General features: G+C 42.3%; 3 protein-coding genes across 4 annotated transcripts in view; 1 reads left to right on the top strand and 2 right to left on the bottom strand.

Moving 5' to 3' along the window:
- Positions 1–106: 106 nt before the first annotated feature.
- LOC105285277 (COMM domain-containing protein 4) lies at positions 107–6,982 on the top strand. Its single transcript, XM_011349394.2, has 8 exons — positions 107–967; positions 5,231–5,300; positions 5,528–5,599; positions 5,773–5,838; positions 6,082–6,121; positions 6,217–6,417; positions 6,630–6,776; positions 6,846–6,982. The coding sequence occupies exons 2-8, from the start codon at positions 5,298–5,300 to the stop codon at positions 6,881–6,883; spliced, it is 567 nt and encodes a 188-aa protein (XP_011347696.1). The 5' UTR covers positions 107–967; positions 5,231–5,297; the 3' UTR covers positions 6,884–6,982.
- LOC105285278 lies at positions 526–5,021 on the bottom strand. 2 transcript variants are annotated; one of them, XM_011349395.3, is made up of 4 exons: positions 4,499–5,021; positions 3,769–3,830; positions 3,462–3,658; positions 526–2,835 (listed from the first exon to the last, which is right to left on the bottom strand). In XM_011349395.3, the coding sequence occupies exons 2-4, from the start codon at positions 3,826–3,828 to the stop codon at positions 1,416–1,418; spliced, it is 1,677 nt and encodes a 558-aa protein (XP_011347697.1). In that variant the 5' UTR covers positions 3,829–3,830; positions 4,499–5,021; the 3' UTR covers positions 526–1,415. The 2 variants fall into 2 exon arrangements, with proteins under 2 accessions (XP_011347697.1, XP_011347698.1); XM_011349396.3 differs by having other exon boundaries at positions 4,534–5,021.
- A 119-nt stretch (positions 6,983–7,101) lies between the features above and the next one.
- The window catches only part of LOC105285275 (protein tincar), a 129,918-nt gene continuing 117,497 nt past the window's right edge, over positions 7,102–19,522 (bottom strand). The window contains exons 12-16 of the mRNA XM_026967762.1: positions 18,119–18,621; positions 17,564–17,765; positions 16,843–16,975; positions 16,022–16,228; positions 7,102–15,525 (exon numbers count right to left, since the gene is read on the bottom strand). Of these exons, the coding sequence (XP_026823563.1) occupies positions 14,428–15,525; positions 16,022–16,228; positions 16,843–16,975; positions 17,564–17,765; positions 18,119–18,621 (2,143 nt within the window). The 3' untranslated portion in view covers positions 7,102–14,427. The remainder of the gene's footprint in view (positions 15,526–16,021; positions 16,229–16,842; positions 16,976–17,563; positions 17,766–18,118; positions 18,622–19,522) is intronic.

Below are 19,522 nucleotides of genomic sequence, written 5' to 3'. Positions count from 1 at the left end.
ATCTCATATAAGTGCGGAAATGGAAAAGTTGAAAATATGATCGACGTAATTCTTCTTCGTATAAAAACACGTAATTCCTCTTCGACTTCGTGTGTTGTAAGTCTTTCTGGACCTGTCATAAATTGAAAAAGATTACGAGACACTTGCAAAAATTGCTATAAAAAATTGCAAATCCATGATTGTAATTAGTAGAAATAACAATCAATAAATGACTGTTATGACAAATAATTCTATAACTTGATATCTCTCAAAACGATAGCACCCTTTTACATTTATTTGATATATATAAATGTATTTGTTAATAATTGATTGCGTTAATTGAAAAGGTAATTTGTTAATCTGCGTTTGAGGCGTTATATAATACAAATATAATGCACAATGAATAATTATGTATATACAACTGTGAAATATACATATCAATAAAAGCAATTTATTGTAATTATTCTTCACCGTATTTTTCTTAATTATGGGTAGAAAATTATGAACAAAAGATGAAGAAGAAGAACACTGACAAATCCTACTTTCTGCGTATTAAAATCAGCACAATGTTTGACGCACATTTTGCTGCTAATTTATTAGTTATCAATTATGAATATATGTATTACATATTGTGTTATATGTATTATATATTTAATAATCAACTCACGCGAGAGATTTCTTTCTTCTCTTTCTTTATCCTCGGTTGGCAATATCCTCTTTTTTTTACGTTTTTGACAGACTTCAGCTATATGTCATATACTATTTTATAAATTGTCTTTTTCTCATTCTTTATATTGATTATAATTTAATATATATTTAAATTGATGCATATTTAAAAACTTTTTACCGTTTGTAGATAAAATGGAAATGTGTAATTTCGCCCAACTGACTTATCGACTGAGTTGAACTGTCACAATTCTAACCTCCCCGATGCGTGCGAGTGTCAAATGAGTTGGTGCTGATTTTTGCAAATATCGACGTTTATCAGGTAATCATTTTCATCATACATAATTCTCATTGATAAACATAATCGCATTAAGATGTTAAACTATAAAGTTATTCACAGCATGTGAGGCAACGGGATATTTTCTCACCGATTCTTATCACATAGGTTATATTTTGCACTTTCAATGCGAGAACCAAATGAGGAAAAGCGTTGCACACTCGCAAGCTCCACAAGCAATTCTCCAATAACCAATAATAGTTCTTTATTTTTATTACTAAGAGACTCTTATGCGTTATGTAATTCATCGGGCGTCCTACTATACATATGTGTCATTTGAAAAAATTGCCGTGATTCTCGTCGCAACGATCTTTTAGCCTTCAATAGGACCCAGCCTGATGAGAGACCGGCCACTCCTCCTCGTCGAAGCGTTACACGTTACCGCGAACGTTAACGTCGGACGCAGCCAGGAATCACGTTTTGCACGGCGCACCTACTGAAGCTTGTCGTTTCGCGCGGCATCCTTGTTGAACGACACGTCTCTCTGATTCCACGACGGTCGCGTCCAGGAAGTCATCTTCAGGACGTTCTCCAGACTGCCGCGTTTTCCCCTGGCCACGTAAAACGGATCGTATCCAGCGAGGATCTCGTCGAGCGTGCCACGCCGATCCCTCGGCGCGAGTTCCTGCTGGTCCGGCAGGCTCGGTTCGCGCGTGTTCCGGTCGCAGTTGTCGCTGCCGCACCTGGACTTTGCCATCAGCAGCATCCTCAGGAGACTCCTCGCAGCTGACGGATTCAGCAGCATCCTGACGCGACTGTCCTGATCGTTGACGATTCGCGACTTCAGTGCCGAGTAGAGACGGTCCTCGGCGTGCAAAGCCTTCTTCCCGCGTGAGATCACGTAGGGCTCCATCAGTCGCAGGCTCTCCAGGATGTCCCGGTGCTTGTCCCTTCGTTCGAGCGACAGGGAGTCGTGGATCTCCTTCTCGATGTTCTTCAGCCACTCGTCCGGCAGCTGCAGCTGCGGGGACATGCAGCCCGGACCCTCGCAGGCGCTGCGCTTCTCCCGATCCGGATGGTCCCTCATCACGGAAGCTCTCGGAGCCTCGGACTCGCCGAACAGACTAGTCAGTCGCGAATCCGCCGCTCCTGCATTATTAGCAATCTCTGATTTGTCTTGCTCGTCGCTCAATTTCTTATGATTGAGATCTACATTTTGTTTGCTTAAAGTTTCCGTCTCAGATGATTTCTTTCCGCGAGACAAGATGAACGTGTCGTCTACGTTGTCGACCTGGACCTTGTTCTCCAACACATCCGTTTCATTCTTTTTAATCTCTTTGTCGGAGCTCGCATCTGTCCAGTCAACCGCATGAGTTTCATATTTTTTGCGACCCTCAGCGAATTTTTCGTTTCTCGGTATTACCGATTTGATGTTCCTCTTGTTCACGTTGAGAGCAGCATAATTTTCGTCATTATCGGGTCTTTGATCTTGATGAACAATGTTGTGAACCTTCTCGTCGATCGCGTCCACCTCGATGGATCTTCGGACTCGATTTTTCACTGACGATCGTTTGCCTTTGCTCGAATAATCGGAAAACTCATCGGAATTCTCGACTATCTTGTTCGCTTGTTCCGGATTCTTAATGCGGAAGATCTTTTTACCGCGCGACAATATGTAGGGATCACCGTTCACATTTGACGAACTATCAACGTACTCGGGATCGATCTCGATCCATCTTGGCTCATCGACGTAGAACGGCTGCTGCAGCTGCCAGTTTTGATTGTGCTTGCGATGGTTCTTCTTCGAGCAATTTTCTTGCAAATCATCGCTTGTTTTTATTCCTGGTATGCCGATTGAGATCAGGACCGTCGGTTTGCCGATATTCAGTTTCAGCTTGTCTGTATCGGGCCACCTGAAATGACGATTATGTCTCAACTTTGATATCTATAACATTAAATATAATAGTAAAATTAAACTGGAAATTAAAATTAAATAATAGAAAAATTATGAAAAGGAAGAATTAAACAATGTAAGATATTATTACTGATATGAGAACACCCTTTTTTCATATTAACATATGTAATATTAATAAATTCATTAATCATACTAATATAATAAAGAGGTAAAGTTTGTTCCATTGTTCGGGGTAATCTCAGAAACTACTAAACCGATTTGAAAAATTCTTTCACTGGTGGATAGCTTAGATCTTCCTGAGTAACATAGACTATGTGCAATCGTCTTGCAACTTCTAAAAATGTGCGCGTCGCAAAAAAATACGTTCTTTATGCTTTATATTTTCCAAATATACCGAGCGCGCGAGGAACAAGCGCCAGCTAGTTATAAATAAAGTGATTTATAGCGAAATAATTAATTAATGAATATTAATATTAATAAATTAATATAGGCGCAAATTTCTCATTTATAATGATACATAAAATAATATATTAATAATTTGGAAACGTCGACAAAAGTTTATATGTAAATTTTCCGTGCAGAAGGCAGTTAAAGTAAAATATTACGAGCATATTGTCGCATTACTTCATAAGCGCTACAGAGGGCAATTTCACTGGTTCGCCGATGAATCGTGTATCCGAGATTCGAGGGTACTGTCTATCGTCATCGTAATTCGAGGGTTCTTCTACTTCGGATGGGCTGTCGTCCTGTGGCATACGCTTTACTTTTTTTAATTGCTTGTCGCGAATCCATACTCTCTGCGGTCTCGAATGATTTTCCATCTAAGAGCAATAATGCGCATTATTAAATTCTGGTTTATTTATATTTCTTCCGCGATTCTTTGGAGCAGTGTATGAATAATTGCAAAATAATTATAGAATATTTTACATACCAAGATATTCTCGGACATTGCTGTCGATAGCAGGGTCGTGACCAGCAATAGTTTCTTCATTGCTGAAATGTAACGTATGCTTGAGTGGATTACATTTTCGCTTGATGTTTATCTGATTTAATGTTATGTAAAAATTAATCTGTCAATAACGATTTAATTATTTCTTTATTATTTTCGAAGTTTCTTATGATTTACTCGTACATAAGAAAATGTTTCTTCCCACAATCATTTAATAAAGGAATATGTGGGACTTATAATTATCGATATTGTGACGATCGTACAGAAATTCAATTTCTATCCTACTTTTCCCATTAACCTGCAGAATTTCAGAGCAGAAAAAAGATATACACAATGTTTTATATTGCAAGATCACACTCTGCTAATGACGACCTTAATATCGAGACGGCAAGATACGCGCGCTTGCGTTTTTATATATTTGAATTTAATAGGAGACGACAAAAAAACTGACATGGAAGTTAACAAAGAAACGCATGTCGAAAGTTGCTTTCACTAATATGCTGATTAATACAATCTTATCATTATCACGAGCAATGAAACAAGATTATTGTTAATTAAGCCATTGAGGTACCACCTTCGTTCATCAAGAAATATTTAACAAAACTCTGAAATTGCAATAGTCAACGGAAGAAAAATCTCAGGTCGCAGCAACTATTTCTGATAATAATACAGTCGAATGATACGAGGATTGAAGGATCGTGCAAGAACTCACTGCCCTCCCGAGTCGGTCCTCCACGTCTCCTTTACCTGTTGCGCCGTTCTCCTGTCGGCGAGCGTTGTCCGGTGTCTGCGACTACGTCGAGCAGAGTGGCGAAAGGCCGGCACCGCGTCCGGTATTTATGTCCGTTGACCGAAACTCCCGCGGGTCATCCCGACGCGGTCGAAGGATTAGGCGGATTGCATGGGGAATTCATACGGCCGGCGCCAATCTACTCCGCCGAGGAGCGCAAACATTCTGACCAATTCGCCGTCGTAACATTATGACGTATTGTTAGAAACATTATCGGTATGCGGGAAAGGTATCGCGGAGCAGCACGGCGGAAAATGTCTCGCTATTTTCTATTCTGAGGACACGTGGAGGACCCGAGGGCACACGAAGGAACCGAGGTCCACGGTGGATGCAGAGAGTGTGATTGGCTCTGGATTTTTCTGTGGTTGCATGGTTGAGGAAGTGAAAACTCTTGATTTTCAATGACGTTGGTTAAACATTTCGTAGAATTCGTGCGTCTTCTATCCTAGAAAAATTGATAATAATTAGAAAAATAATTGCAATAAAACTTGTTCATTATATATAATATATGAAATGTTCATTATATAAAATATATGAGATAGGGATGATTATGTGATACTTTTAACTTTGACTAAAATTTATAGTATTGTTATTATAGTAACAATGTTAGTTTAATCGTTAAAAGTATATTTGTGTACATGGTCTGATTTTTAGGAGAAGGGAACGTTTAGGTTGGAACAGAAGTAAGCACGAGAGAAGACGAAATAGAACATTTATAAAAATGGTAAGACTTGCTCCATAATATTGTTATTGTATAAGAACAGTTTCGTAAAATCGCAATATTCTAAATGCAATATTGCAGAATAAAAAATAAATAATTTACGTTTCTCGTATATTATTTTCCATTCACATAACGTAATCATCAGTAGTCGATAAATCGATGAATGATAAAGATTGTGTAGGTATATACTATTTAATTTTAATATTTACAAATTTTTTTTTTAATATCAGAGGTTCAGATTTCTTGGCGATGGCGATTGTCCAGATTGGTTGCTGGCAGAAATCAACACGCTTTCGCGAATGGTATTGTTGAATTTATAATTAAATCTAAGATATGTAAATATTTGTATTTCTCGAAGATATATTTAAATAATTTCCACCTTAGTATTACAATTGAACAATTATAATATAATAAGTAAAAATGTCATGGAAATTTTATGAAATATAGTATATAATATTTATTATCTTATTACTAGACTTCAATTAAAATGAAAATGCTAGGCCAAGCAGTGGCCAAGTACTTGACTGAGGGAGAACTTGATGTAAGTACAGACTTTGGGAACTTAGCAAACAAGATCAATTTTAAGCAAGACTTGTTATATACTTTGTTATTTATAATACTCGCTTTTTATTATTTCTTGTACATTTCTTTAAATTGTACATTTTTTTTATTATTTTTTGTACATTTCTAGCTTAAATTGTACATTTCTATGCACGTATTACATTTTTAATTTTGAGTGCAAGTGAAATAATTATTCTTAACAGCACAATGCTCAACTTTTCAGGAAGAAAAAATAAAAAAAATCACACAAGACGCTAAACTTGGTGCGTGTCACTATTTTATTATTATTAGAAATATGAATTACACGGTGATTAAATAAAACAGATAAGGACGATAAGGAGAAACTCATTTTATCTAGATGTCAATGACGCGAAAGCGATGGTAGCCGCTCTCGAATTGATCTTTACATCTTCCGCCCGATACGGTGTTTCCGCCGCTGACTTGAGCAGCGAGCTGCAACAATTGGGACTTCCACGAGAGCACAGTACAGCTGTAGCGAGGCTTCACACAGATTACTGTCCTCAGATCACAGCTGTTCTTTCATCTCAATCGTTGCGAGGTGATTGAGCTGAGTTCTCACGTTTTCACAAGATTAATTAAATTAAAAAAAAAAAACAGAAAAAAATATGATCGAGAGTTCAATTGCAGAACTGGAAAAACACTATGTGATTTAATATAATATTTGCAGATTCTATATTGTTTAAATTAGTTAGATTCATCAGAAATTTACTTTCAACTTGCAAGCTTACTCTCAAGAAATTTACTTTGCAGTCAGTCGCTTATCCTCCATTGAAGTCCTGCCTTGTGATAGCACCTCGCCAGTTTCCACGGTGGCACTAAAGTTAAAGAAAATAGATGGCAATGAAGAAGCTTCCACTATCAATATCTCAAAGGATGATGTGCAAATGTTACTAAAAGGTACGCACTAGATAATTGAATTGTCGCGAGGTTTGAAGAACGAACTTTCTCAAAATCAATGCTTTTCAGAATTGAAAAGGGCACGAGCGCTGATGGAAAATCTGTGAATATTAAATATAGAATATCCAATTTCAATATCTTGTCATATGATTACTGTGATTCGCCAATGAAAATTTTGCTGTTTGTCAATAAAAATGAGATCTGAAGAAACGCAAGTGTTCGAAAAATTTTCTCCCTTCGAATCCTTTTTCCTAACTCATCCATTTACGCAGGATCGTGATTGAGGAATGGTAGGGGAGGTGTCGAGTGCATATCAGGCCGCTCATCGAATAATTTATTTTTATTATTCTCTTAGTAAATGAATATACAAAGTTTACATTTAGTTTACTAGTTTATACGATGCATTGAATAATATTGATACGTTGTGACGATAATAATGTCGCTGTTAATAATCGCGCATGTCATTCTTCCCCTCCGTCTTCGCTGCGTTCACACACATTCGAGCACGATGGTCGGAAAACGTGTCAATTTACTAAAAAAAAAAAGAAAGGGAAAAGCGGAAGGAAAGCAAATTCGGAGTATGTGTAATGCATGAGGAGTAAACGCGGACTCGTTCGAAACGCAAAGCGCACATCAAACCCCTATGTACCATCAGCCTTCATTCTCTCTTTTTTTTTTTATCTCGAGATCTGCTGTATCTGTAAAACACACACGCGGAGCTGAGCGGAATAGCGATGCGAAGCGAACGGTTTGCACAGGCGGGGAAAATGAGCGTTCCGGGGGGATGAAGCCCCCGGTAGGCCGGATTCCTCGGGAAATCGGGTGCGAGGGGTGCGAAAAGCCGAGAATTACTTGCTTCGGACGGGAAAATCGGGGAAAGCAACGGAAAGATGATCTCGCGGACGTGATAGACGGGAGTAAGCGCGTATCAGTGATATTAATCGATATCCTTGCCGCTCAAACGAAACAGATGAGAATGCACGCCGGCAAATACCTTTGGCATCGTGCTCCGTGAGTATTTTGGGGGTGGCGCGCGCGGAAAGCAGTAGCGTTTATTTAATCTTTAGGTTCGAATAAATACCAAGGCTAATCTAATCAGTCTTTATACAGTTATTCGTACACATTCGCTGTATATGTGTCCGTCTCTTGCACGCGCTCGCACGCATCCGTCACTCTCGCATTCGTTTTCTTTCTTTCTCTCTTTTTCGCGGTTCCCTTCAACATTCGCGCGACGTGAATCCTTAATTATTTACAGTGTTCTTCGGAGGAGCTATGTCAATAATGACACATTGATTAAGCACTCTCTCTCGCGGTTATACATACGTTCCTGGGACGCGACTCTTTGGAGGGCTCTGACCGGCTCTTTTCTTCAATGCTCTCGCTCAGGTGGAACCAAGGGTTTCGCGCGACCAATGATTAAATAACAAAAAAAAGGGTGATTTCGATCAACCAATTTCTCGCTTACTCTTATCTTGGCGTCGTCATATTCACTTCGTGACCTTAACTCCGTTTCCAGCGAATTCGTATTCGTATTAAACGATCGTAAAGGTTTTATCAGAGTACTCATCCTGTTCCTATGGCGAAATATTTTTCAAATAATTTTTAGATAAACTCGATAGAAGAACTTGATGAACGTAAAAACGTCGAACGAAAGTCCTGAACGACCACGTTCTCCTTTGCGAGAAGTTATAGGAAAATATTTTTTTATAAATTAAATTATAAATTATTTTTTATAAATTAAATACTTGTAATCTAAGCGTGACGATTGTGTCAAATTAGACACAGATGTAACGGCCGCTAATAATAATGAATCATAATTGAATCATAATTGAAATGACTCGCCAACGGGTTAAGGTACGAGCAATCCTGCGGATTGTCACGACAATAGAGATCTTGCTCCTTGCTTCTGAAACGCCTCCGGTGCGGAGCCTTCCTCGACTTCCTGCCTACGATCACACCTACGTCTAGGTTCTAGCCAGATCTAAAACGAATTAGAGTACGGTCGCTAGACGGTAAAAAAATATTTCTGCGAGAGGCAACTCTTTCTTTTTGTATTTCGCCGTCGCGTTTGTTTCTCGCGTACGTCGACGTGGACTACTACGTGATTTTAATCGCACGCAAGTTATAACGAAGCGAAACCGTCAAGAACGGGACAGAGTCATCTCCGCGAAACATTCCGGGCGCGTGTGTGAATATCCATACATCTGCAAAAAGTATCTTTATAAATTTTTATAAAGTTATAAACATATACGGTTCTAATAACCGTAATAAACATAACGGTTAAATTCTTGCTTTTACAGAGAAACGGAAGATACTTGCAAATTACGCAACATCGAGCTACTTCATTTTTTCTATCGAGTCTTTTAACGAGTTTAGAAATGCAATAATTTTTCTATTCGTCTTCACACGAGTGGAAAAAATAGATTTTACACTTTTAATTGAATTTTATATGAAACTAAAGCTGAACACGCTGTATCCCCGAATGATCGCATATCGAGATGCATGCCCCATAATCGACGATAACTATTTTCTATGATGGTCATCGCGATTACGCCGTAGCAATATCCGCCGTACAGTTGGTGCAGTTATCAAAAGATAGTTTTTTCTTCTTTGTGCTACTACCGTTGCTGTGTGCATTTTTCAAAAATTGTATCAGTGGCGGTTACAACGGCGCGATCAAGAATGTATCGATTGTGTATACACAGGCTCGCGCTATCAGGAATCTCTCCGTTGGACGCCTGATAAATTATGGATGCTGCTCGAGGGAGCACTTGTTATCGTTCTCGTGATCGTACGGTGCTCAAAGGAACATTGAAAACATGTAACGAATAACGTGCTCAAAAGAAAATACTCGACTTTTAGACAGCTTCAGTTTAAACTCGATTGAAAAGATTTAACTTTCGAAATATAAATATAACAAATGAATATAAAAAGGTAAAAGAATTAGAAAGATTTTTTATTTCATTCAAAGTCTCCTTCTTAATTTATATTCTCTCAAAAAACGGCGAATTAATTTAGAAAATAATTTGACAAGAATTATATACGAAATTTGTATCGATAAGAAGGATCAATAACAATAATAACAGCATTCAATAAATGAGACTAAAGAAAGCGAGAATACATTTGTGAATTTCTAGATTGGAAACTGCGACAGTGGATCAACCATGGAAAAACATCGCAACGAAGTCCCCGATAGCGGAAACGCCTGCGGATTTGTGGAAGAGTGTCGTGCCGGAGCACTTGCACCGAGAAAAATACGTGATCCTAGTTATAAGTATCTACTATCGAAACAGAATCAAGGGTAGAGAGCGGATTGATTACGCGGTGACTACGATCAGGAGAGACAGCACGAAAATCTATTTAAATTTCGATTTGAATCCCGAACTCCCTTCTTCTTCTTCTTCTTCTTCTCGCTGGCGTGTATCTCGAAAATAGCGATTAAAAAATATGTTCCGTGCCGCACATTGTTAGAGCTCATTGATCATTAAGAAGTCTGGTCCAGCCCTTGATCGAAGTTTCGTGCTATTGCTTGAGTATCCTCAAAAATGTCTTCGCGAAATGCAATGGTCCTTGCGAGATGATATGTACGATCGGCAATGACGAAGCGTCCGATAATAAATCGTATAAAAGTGCTCGATTTGCCGCTCGTGATCGATTGGTCGGTCTCTCTCTCTCTTTCTTTCCTTGGCAAGCGCTCGCTTGCAAGGCGCGACGCTTGATTCCCGCTTCAAGAATCGGAGCCCGAAAGTCCTGACCGTGACTACTACAAGTCGATAGCCTTACAAGTGAACAGCTCGTGAATAGTAAGTAGTCGGTACAAGCCCGCGTGAGAAATGTCTAAACTGTCGCTAGCATACCGTGATAGAATGAGATGTTTCCTCGATATAGTACCAAGATCAATCATTACAACCCACTAGATTTGCACTCGGATTACTCTCATCACATTTTCTCAGAGTGTAATAGTATTATTAGTAGTAATAGTATTATAAATAGAGAAGCGCAGGATCTTCCGGAGTAATTCTACGATTTTTTGTGTGAGTTATTATCCTTGCTCGCGTATATGCGTAACAATTCGTAACAGAAATATGATAATACTTTATCAACGAGGCTGAGAACACGCTATTTCCACTACGATTGGAAGATACTGAAAAATACAGATACTTGAACTTTATACTGCAGTGTGCGCGCGTGTGTTTGAGACAAGTACGAGCCCCGAGCGGTGGCTCATATCCTTGCTCTCGATTCTGCTGTAGTCGCCTTTGCGGAATGCGTAAAAATCCTTTTAATCGCAGTCACATGTGCGTGTTACACTGGTATACAATCGTAATACTATTAGCATCGCGTTCATCTTTCGCATTTCGGTGATTACAAAAAATATCGTACATTGCGTCAAGTGTAATGCGACGTCTCGCAAGTTCGCCCGGAGAAACGGTACGTACAGTTTTCTTTTTTTTTTATACAAAGCTGATAATGCACTACAACATATTTAATGCGCAATCATGGCAACAACGCTCTCTCGGAGCTCATAAAGTTCTGTAAATTGACGTAGATCTCATGTGCGAGCAAACTTGCAAACCAGCGGGGATACATTGTGAGTATAATAACTCTTAATCGTTCATGCGAATTACATACTGAACGAGTTTTCACTTTTATTTCGATTTTCGATTGAAGTAACTTCGTAACTTCGCTGGAGAATTCGGCTTACGCGTTATTAGAACTCCGTCTCTCAGTGCTGCTTAGTCTATCGCAATCTACCGGAAAGTCGATGCGCTGGCTTGTACGCGATCTGCTGCCGTTATGCAGTCACGAATAATTATCAATTATCGCGATGCAAGATTTGAAATCGGCGTTTACAAATTGGGTAGACGATCGATTTTAATCGGCGATATTGTGGAAAGAATTCTCTGAGAAGCGGAGAACGCGCGTCGCGGCGCCAGCATTTATTACACGTTAGATTGCGAGAGAGACTCTGAGGAGATGATGCACATATCGTTGCGAGGCCAGTCTTCGCCGTCGCGCGTCTCACAATACCGTGATATAGTCGCGAAAGAACGCAACTTAGCGGACCGGCGTATGCTCCTTACGCGCGTACCAGCAGCATACGCACAAGCAAATGCTAGACTCGAATACAAAACGATTACGGCGATTACTTATGTTCACGAAAGGACGAAATAACATGGCAGTTGACGAGAAATCAGTAAATATAATAGAGATCTGTAGGATCCTTGCGATTAGTGGCAGTAATCGTTCCCCAAACCGCCTACGACGTGACTGCGCCTTGTCATTGTCCTCTGCTCGTGGCGCGATTCAACAATTCTTGAGCGTATATTTATATATATTCGCAGGCATGAAATAAATACTCGTTGTTCGTCTTAAATAACATCAACAAATAGGAAAATCAGGTAAAAAAGAGAGAACGACGAAAATAAGGAAACAATAAAATGAGGCGTACGAAATTTTGCACGTGCGCGCGAACTTTGTTGCGCGCGAGTTCCCTTAACGAAGAGTAGAATATCGAGCCTATGAAGATGCCGAGCATTCTCAGAAATAAATAACTAAATAGCACACATTATTCTCGTGATAAATGATCTTCAGCTCTCTTACATACTCACAGTGTGTAAGAGTAAAATGCTACGAGTAATGCCTGGGTGCCATAGAACTGCTCCGTTCTACGAACTACGCTGATCGTGCGCTGATTAATCTCGATGGCAGTTATTAATATTGCAAATCGTACGACACGGTTACCACAAGGCGGAAGATTGCGGTGTCCCGTTGTCAGGCCATAACAAGATTTAACGTAACGGTAAATTTTTACAATATATACCGCGTGAAAAAAGAATCTAATCAAGGCCGAGACTCGTGCGACTGCAATCTCTGCGCTGTATTTTTACAGTAATTCATATAAAAAAATCGCTCGCGCGTCATCTCGTACGTAATTCCCATAATATTTAAACGTACAATATTTTAATACAATAATCGGACAAATGAACATTTATCTCGATGACGAACTCGATGTATATATGAGAAAGGAGCAAGAAAGACCAAAAGCGAATATAAAAAAAAGGAAAACGTATTGCGCATAATTGAAAAACATCGCACTCGAAATGAGAATGCTTTTCTCCTTCTCGCGTTATATCGCAGCAGTACAGGTGGCTCGTTCGAGCCGCAGTATGAACAAACGATATTAGCAATATACAAATTACGTTTTAACAAAATTTACAGCGTTATCGGTAGAAAAAAGATCTTAATTATTAATACAAAAGCGTGTATGCTTATATGAAGAGGAGCGGTCCGAGGTTTTCCACGGTTTTCCCTTAATCAGCTATCCTTAATTCAGTCTATACACAAATTTCTTTTATTTAGGACAACACGTAACGTTTTTCCATACCTAAAATGGGATAACTACGTTATTCTCACTCTTGCCTGCCAACGATCAGTTCCCGGCGGATTAATATGCGGCAAAGCGCTGGTTCCCTTCGAACACTCCTGCATCCTCGTAAGATGATCAAGTGGAAATGATGATTTTAACTATAAGCACGCGCATCGACACGTACCGAAAGATGTTTGCGCAAACTCGAGCAGCGATCCATCATTATCCGTTATACTTATCGCTGATCGCGTAATCTGATCGTTAAACACACTCCCCTTTAAACTGCTTTACATACGCGTATTACATATTATTTTGCGTGACTGCCTGTTGCCTAAAAGTACCTCGCATTAACCAGGACGAAGATCTCTCGAATCAGTAAACCCCTATTGTTTATTTATCACTACTGGCTGCAAGATATTTTATTTTATTGCTGCGAGATTAGAGATTAAGTCGGAATCACAACGTATGGGATATGTAACGGGGAGAATTGGTGCCTTTTTATAGTTATAGTTATTAATCTTATCTTCACAAGATGAAACATCACGTTTACTTATGCTTCTCTCATTTTGCTCGCGTATTCGCGTTCTACACGACGCCTCGATACCTATTCAACTGAATGGAATTTTCACGTATCTACGTAACATGTGGAATAACTTCTAGGATAATGTCGTAGACATACTTATATGTATAAATAATTAGGTAAAGTCTGACCGCCGTAGTTGGAGCTGGGTCAGATGGTAAAAGTGGTTTGTAAGAAAATAGAGGTAGTCAGGGAATGCCATATTTTATACGCTAACAAATGGCAGAAGTAGTGTGATATGTCCGTTTTCAATCTTGATTCGTTCGCTTGTAAAATTCCGACGTATGTGAGCGCGAGACAAGTACAAAATACTTAATCGAGTGAGAGCCTTTCCTCACAATGATCTGTAACCTGGTAATGCAGCGCGTTAAGGGCGTGTTACGACTTTTTGCGTGATTCCTAACGTCGATTTCGAAGCGAGATATTCGTAGCTCGTCTCGAGTTCGCGCAAAACGCTTCTTCTCTGCCTGCTAACTATCACTCTCGCCCTTTCGAGTGAGCTCGTTGGGGGAGGATCGCGATTGATCGTGAGCTGTCGCCCGGAAACCGCGATCCTCGCCGTCATCGCTTCACGGCGAAGCGCGTCATTACGAAAATACCGAGCCTAATCTCCGATCACCTAATCTCGAGTTCATCGGGGCCGGTGACTCGCACTTCCTAATCGCTCCGTTCTCAACGAACGATCTTCGACGACGCGCGCTTTAGTGCGGCAGACACGTGTCCGAGTCCCCGCTGCTGGCCATGGAGAAGTTCGCCGAGTCCCGATCGCTCTGTCTGATCTGTGCGGTGGCGGTGAGCTTGTTGTTAGCCTGCGGCATCTGAGGGAAGGTGTGGTGGCCCGGCAGAGCCCACGGCTGGGTGTGCAGCTGCACCGGCGGGAACCTCTTGACGAACGGATTGTTGGGACCGCCCGGGGCAACGGCACCGTGCAGCAGCCTGACGCCGTTGTGATGCGACGGCAGGGTCGTGTGCGCCGGCATGGCACCGTGTACCTGCGCAGGCACGAACGTGTGCCGTGGCACGGAGCCGCAGCTGCCGGCGGAACCGCCGCCACCGCCGCTCATGTTCGCCCCCGCCACGCCGTGCGACGCGTGGGGCAGCGGCATCGTGGAACAGTGCGGGTACGTGACGATCGGCTGCGTGGGATAGTGCGGCAGGGTCGCCGAGGACGACTGGATGCGGATGTCGCTGCTTTCCGTGAACGAGGTCATTCTCATGTTGGTGGAACGGCCGAACGGCTCCTCAGGGTTCAGCGGATCCGTGAGCTTCGCCCGCGACAGCTTGCGCCGGATTACGACCGTCGCCTCGTTCGGGTTCTCCAGGATGACCGCCGGGCAGCCGGCGCCGATCTCGCTGGTGGCGACGTTGCTGAACGGTGGCACGTGGTTCACGTACTGCGGCGACGAGAACGACTGGCTGGTACCAGGACGACTGCTGGGCGGCGAGAACGTCGTGTTCGCCGTGGGCGGCTGCGTGCCCCGCTGTAGCGAGCAGCTGCGCCACTGCTCGCGCGGTTCCTCGCGCGGTTCTCCCGTCAGGTCGTCCACGCTGGTCGCGCGCCGCTGCGAGCTGCTGTGGCTGGCGTTGCTGGCGTTGCTCGCGTTGCTGTGCACGCCGCTCGACGACTCGCTGTTGCTGCTGGTGTTGCTGTGCCCGGTGACGGAACCGGCGCCTCCGCCACCGCCGCCCACCGCGTCCAAGGGCGGCGAGTTCGAGGAGTCGGAGCGTGGCGTCAGTTCGTCGTGGGGCATTCCCGAGTCGGCGCGACGCAGGCATCGCGGCGTTTGCCCACCGTTCATCTGGAAAGGTTCATCACGAGTATTATCGACTGACGTCACGGCGAAAAGCGTCGTTCTTCGCTTTGCAGAGGAACGTGCGTTGTGCGCATCTTCTGCGGTGTTGTAAAAGCAACGGCAACATAACAGCACGGGGACATACGATGTTAACGTAGGAATACGATGCAAAGGTACCCCGAAGTAATTATCCACACATATAGCAAGCTTTTACAGAACGCATGTATAACTTTCTTTCACGACAGATTTCATACTTGTCCCCTTCCACCGTTTCTCAATCGCACAGGACGTAGGAGTAACGTGTAGGTAATTGCATGCAGAGTCTTCAGCGTTGCAAACGACGGGCGAGATTGTCAATGCACGACAACTATTTCAACTGTTTCAGAAATATTAAAGCGCGACTTCGAACAGCATTAATCGCGGATGTGTTCTAGTGCAACGACAATCCCGTATCTTCGTCTACGTGAGCTAGACAATGCGCGGCTTTTGAGGCTGTTAGTACCTGGGCGTTTGTAGTTAGTGGCGCCGTGACAATATCGGTGGTTGGTGCGATGGTTGGAGTCGGAGGTGGCAGCGGAAGCGGTTCTTCCGCAGGATCGGGTAGAGGATCGGGAGTCAGAAGTGGCGAAGGATCACCCTCCGACGGTTGCAGGTCGCGACTCGCACTCGCGTAGTAAGTCACTTGATCGTCGTTCACGCACTCGAGCAACTGTCAAAAGGCGGGCACCGTTAGTAGACGTTATTCGAATGAGGATAAGATTTTCCTTCATGCGCAATGATGAGATTGTTAATGATGATTAGAAACACTGTCGTCTATTATTAAAGGTTTCATTTGATTAATCAATCGTTCTTCATTTTATTGTTCGTTTCTTCTGTTAGTCAAACAATCGAACGCACACGCAGTTGTTAATATGAACGTGACATGGAAGCACAGAAAAAAAAGAATTTCGTGTATCTTACATTCCTGAATTTAGGTATACCGTCCCTACGAGTTATCGACCATCTTTGCCACTGCCAAATGCAAAAAAATCTCTAAATTAAAAGCGGCAGGAGGTGCGATGAAAAAGCGTATTCGGTGCGATAAAACAGAACTCGACGATGTGAACAGAGATAGATTATATCACTACGGTTGTATATTCGCCAGAAAGCAATACGTAACAATCTCGCAGATCGCAAAAAAATTGATAAACTGTTTCGTCAAAATTTTTAACGAACTTTTTGTGAAAAGAGAATACACAATATTCCGCGCGAAATAATAATTTAAGAAATTTTCTCTTCTGAATCAAGAAAAGACAATTTGTTGAAATTAAACATATAGTTTACCTTGTTCTCCTCAGAGGTAGAATCATCGGCTGGGTCCAGCGAGGTGATTAGCGGTAATTCGCGTAGCGTGGCGTAATCTCCGTCATCATCAGGCCCGCCGTCAGCGACGCCTCGTCTGGTTTTTCCCTTATTACTAGAAAATAAGAAATAACAATCAAAAGAGTGTCCCATATTCTTGCGCGATCATAATGACTGCCAATGAAGTTCACAGAAAGACAGAGAGACAGAGGATGATAACTAGCTTGGATAGTGTATCAAGCGGAACAGATATTGCACGCACGCAGATGAAGTAAGGATTTTGTGGAAATCGCATCTATTACGCACACGTGTAGTAATAATAAAATACCAATCCCAGATAAGACGTCTTCGTTGAAATGCGACAGAGATAATACACTGATAGAGATACTGATAGAGAAGATAGGTGAAGCAAGTAGTAGAAAGTTTGCAAGAGTACAACAATATAAAATAAATTCCTAATAGTTTTTCAAATTTCTTTGTTATTTTAGTTGATTAATTATAAGTATCCCTTTATCAAGATAATATGGGAAAAGGGGAAACAGGATTCAGCTTCAGGGTGAAACGAGCGAATCGATGAAGTTCCAAGTTAAGGAATAGAGCGGACAGAGTGCTGCATGTATTACACAAGTGTAACACGGTCAGAGTGCCGAAAGCCCAGAGACAGATACACAAAGACACCAAGAGGAGGGAGGAGGGTAGTTACCGCGAGCCTGACGTACTAGGCAGGTCGTTAAAGGTGACCTTATGCTTGAGCTTCTTGTTCAGCCAACCCTTGTCGGACGTCGGTGCGCCGCTGGTGTCGCTCGGGGATTGCGCGGGTGAGGGACGTAACTTTGGTCTAAGCCAGTAGATCTGCTCGTCACCGTCGGCCGTCGAATCGCAGTCGACCCCGTCGACGTTTCCGCCTGCAACGGCAAGGACGAGAGGAAAGGGATGAATAGTGCTTTCAGGTATTAGCGTGCTTTTTATCGATTAGACTTCACGCATCTCGACGCGGTCTGTTTTACGCACGACAGTTCTCTTTCTTGTTGCCTCGAGGAGAAAAGTGAATGTTTTAAAAAATCACGTTCCTTTCACATTACGGAAAAAGTATCTTGCACAAAAGATAGAAAGATAGATAGAAAAAACGGATTAAGTTTTGATCTCTTAAGAATTTATTTTGGCACATGTTGAAGAGAGGAAACTAAGTTCGCGCGTCTAATAAGGATGAAAACTCAATTTCTGGGTTCCAAGGGTAGACACTTGGCTGACACTTTACCTTGCGATCGCGCCTTCCTCTCCATCGCAGCCTTCTGTATAACACTCATGATGGCCCGCTTCGGCGAGGTGTCGGCGATGGTGTAAGTTCTGCCGTTACCAACAACGAGCAACGGTGCGCTAGTGCCGTCGTCGTCGTCCCGGGCGGAAAGCAGGTCAACGTCGGTCACGAGCTTGACCGACCTGGCGGATCTCAAAGTGGTGCGGCCGATAGAAACCCGCAGCTTGAACGTCCAGTGTTGCTTGATGGTGAGGAATATCCAGAGTAGCAGCCAGAGGAACAGGTGGAATATCGTGCCGATGATGCAGGCGAGGATGGCGCCGTCCAGGCTGCCGCGGTATACCACGATGTAGTCGTAGAGCAGGGGTGCGCTGCAGATCGCGATCGCCAGGAACACGACCAGCGCGGCGCAATGCGGCAGATAGACCCAGCCGTTGCCCTCGCGGCTCTCCCTCGAGAGAATTATACGACGCTCACGTTCCTGGTTCAGGAACGCTATAAACCTACGCATAGCATCGCGCACGATCAGGCATACTTGCTCGCGATATCGCTGTCCGCATCTATAATTGGACTGAAGCGATAACGAGAGTCCCGTTCCTCTGAGACTTTGCGACTTTAACGAGCCGGAGGACGATCGGTTTTACGTAATTATCACGTGTCAACGAGCATCGAAGAAGGATCACTCGGTTCTGCATTATGTAACATTATCATACATGTAATTGATCTTGTTATTTGTATGCTTTGGAATTTCTAGTAGCTTCTAGTCTACTTTTTCGACAGGACTCGAGAGACTATTTCTTCTTTATATTACGTCAAACTCTTTAGTTCTTCTAAAGATAAGACCGGAAAAGGATACCCTGCGATAACGCTGTTAATTGCTATTCTTTGTTGTATGTAGCCGGGAAAGAGGAGGATCAGACCGTATCAAGAATATCATCGAGTTTTATACTGAATAATAACAGTATCGAGGAGGCATGCCTGTCTGTCTTGTGCGTACAAGTGCTGCTTTAAATTAGCGAATTAGCAAGTCAAATAAAAGCCGGATAAACGGACGGCAGAAATTACGGGGTCGTTGAATCCTTCCGCAGTAAAAATGCTTTCGCGCTCAACGATGAAAGATGAAAGATTAAAGCACGGAACGCAGCGCGACTCCCAAAAATACAAACGCATCGTAATATCAATCATCACTTTTTTTCAAACGTAAATATGTGTTTCATGAAAAGAAAGAAGGGAAGAATAAATCAACTGATAAAGGGCTGGTATGTATGTACAACCGCCCTCGCGTAATGATCCGCGCATGTTACGCTGTTATAGGGCAGACTCGTTTATTTCCCCGGTATCAGATAGCGACGGACGAGCCAGATAATTCTTGTTGCGAAAAACGAAGATCCGGCAAGTAATCTC

This window comes from Ooceraea biroi, chromosome 2 (assembly GCF_003672135.1).
Source record: "Ooceraea biroi isolate clonal line C1 chromosome 2, Obir_v5.4, whole genome shotgun sequence".
NCBI classification, from domain to species: Eukaryota; Metazoa; Arthropoda; class Insecta; order Hymenoptera; family Formicidae; genus Ooceraea; species Ooceraea biroi.
The sequence above is the reverse complement of the archived record's forward strand: the minus strand, read 5'-3'. Positions and strand labels throughout refer to the sequence as shown.

Bases quoted from the DNA above. Each gene is read 5' to 3' on its own strand.
- LOC105285278 (XM_011349395.3), bottom strand. From the start codon at position 3,828: ATGAAGAAACTATTGCTGGTCACGACCCTGCTATCGACAGCAATGTCC. The intron at 3,659-3,768 runs GTATGTAAAATA...TATTGCTCTTAG, and splicing joins CAATGTCCGAGAATATCTTG to ATGGAAAATCATTCGAGACC. The intron at 2,836-3,461 runs GTAATGCGACAA...TCGTCATTTCAG, and splicing joins CCCTCTGTAGCGCTTATGAA to GTGGCCCGATACAGACAAGC.
- LOC105285277 (XM_011349394.2), top strand. The intron at 5,600-5,772 runs GTATTGTTGAAT...TCTTATTACTAG, and splicing joins TCAACACGCTTTCGCGAATG to ACTTCAATTAAAATGAAAAT. The intron at 5,839-6,081 runs GTAAGTACAGAC...TCAACTTTTCAG, and splicing joins TGACTGAGGGAGAACTTGAT to GAAGAAAAAATAAAAAAAAT.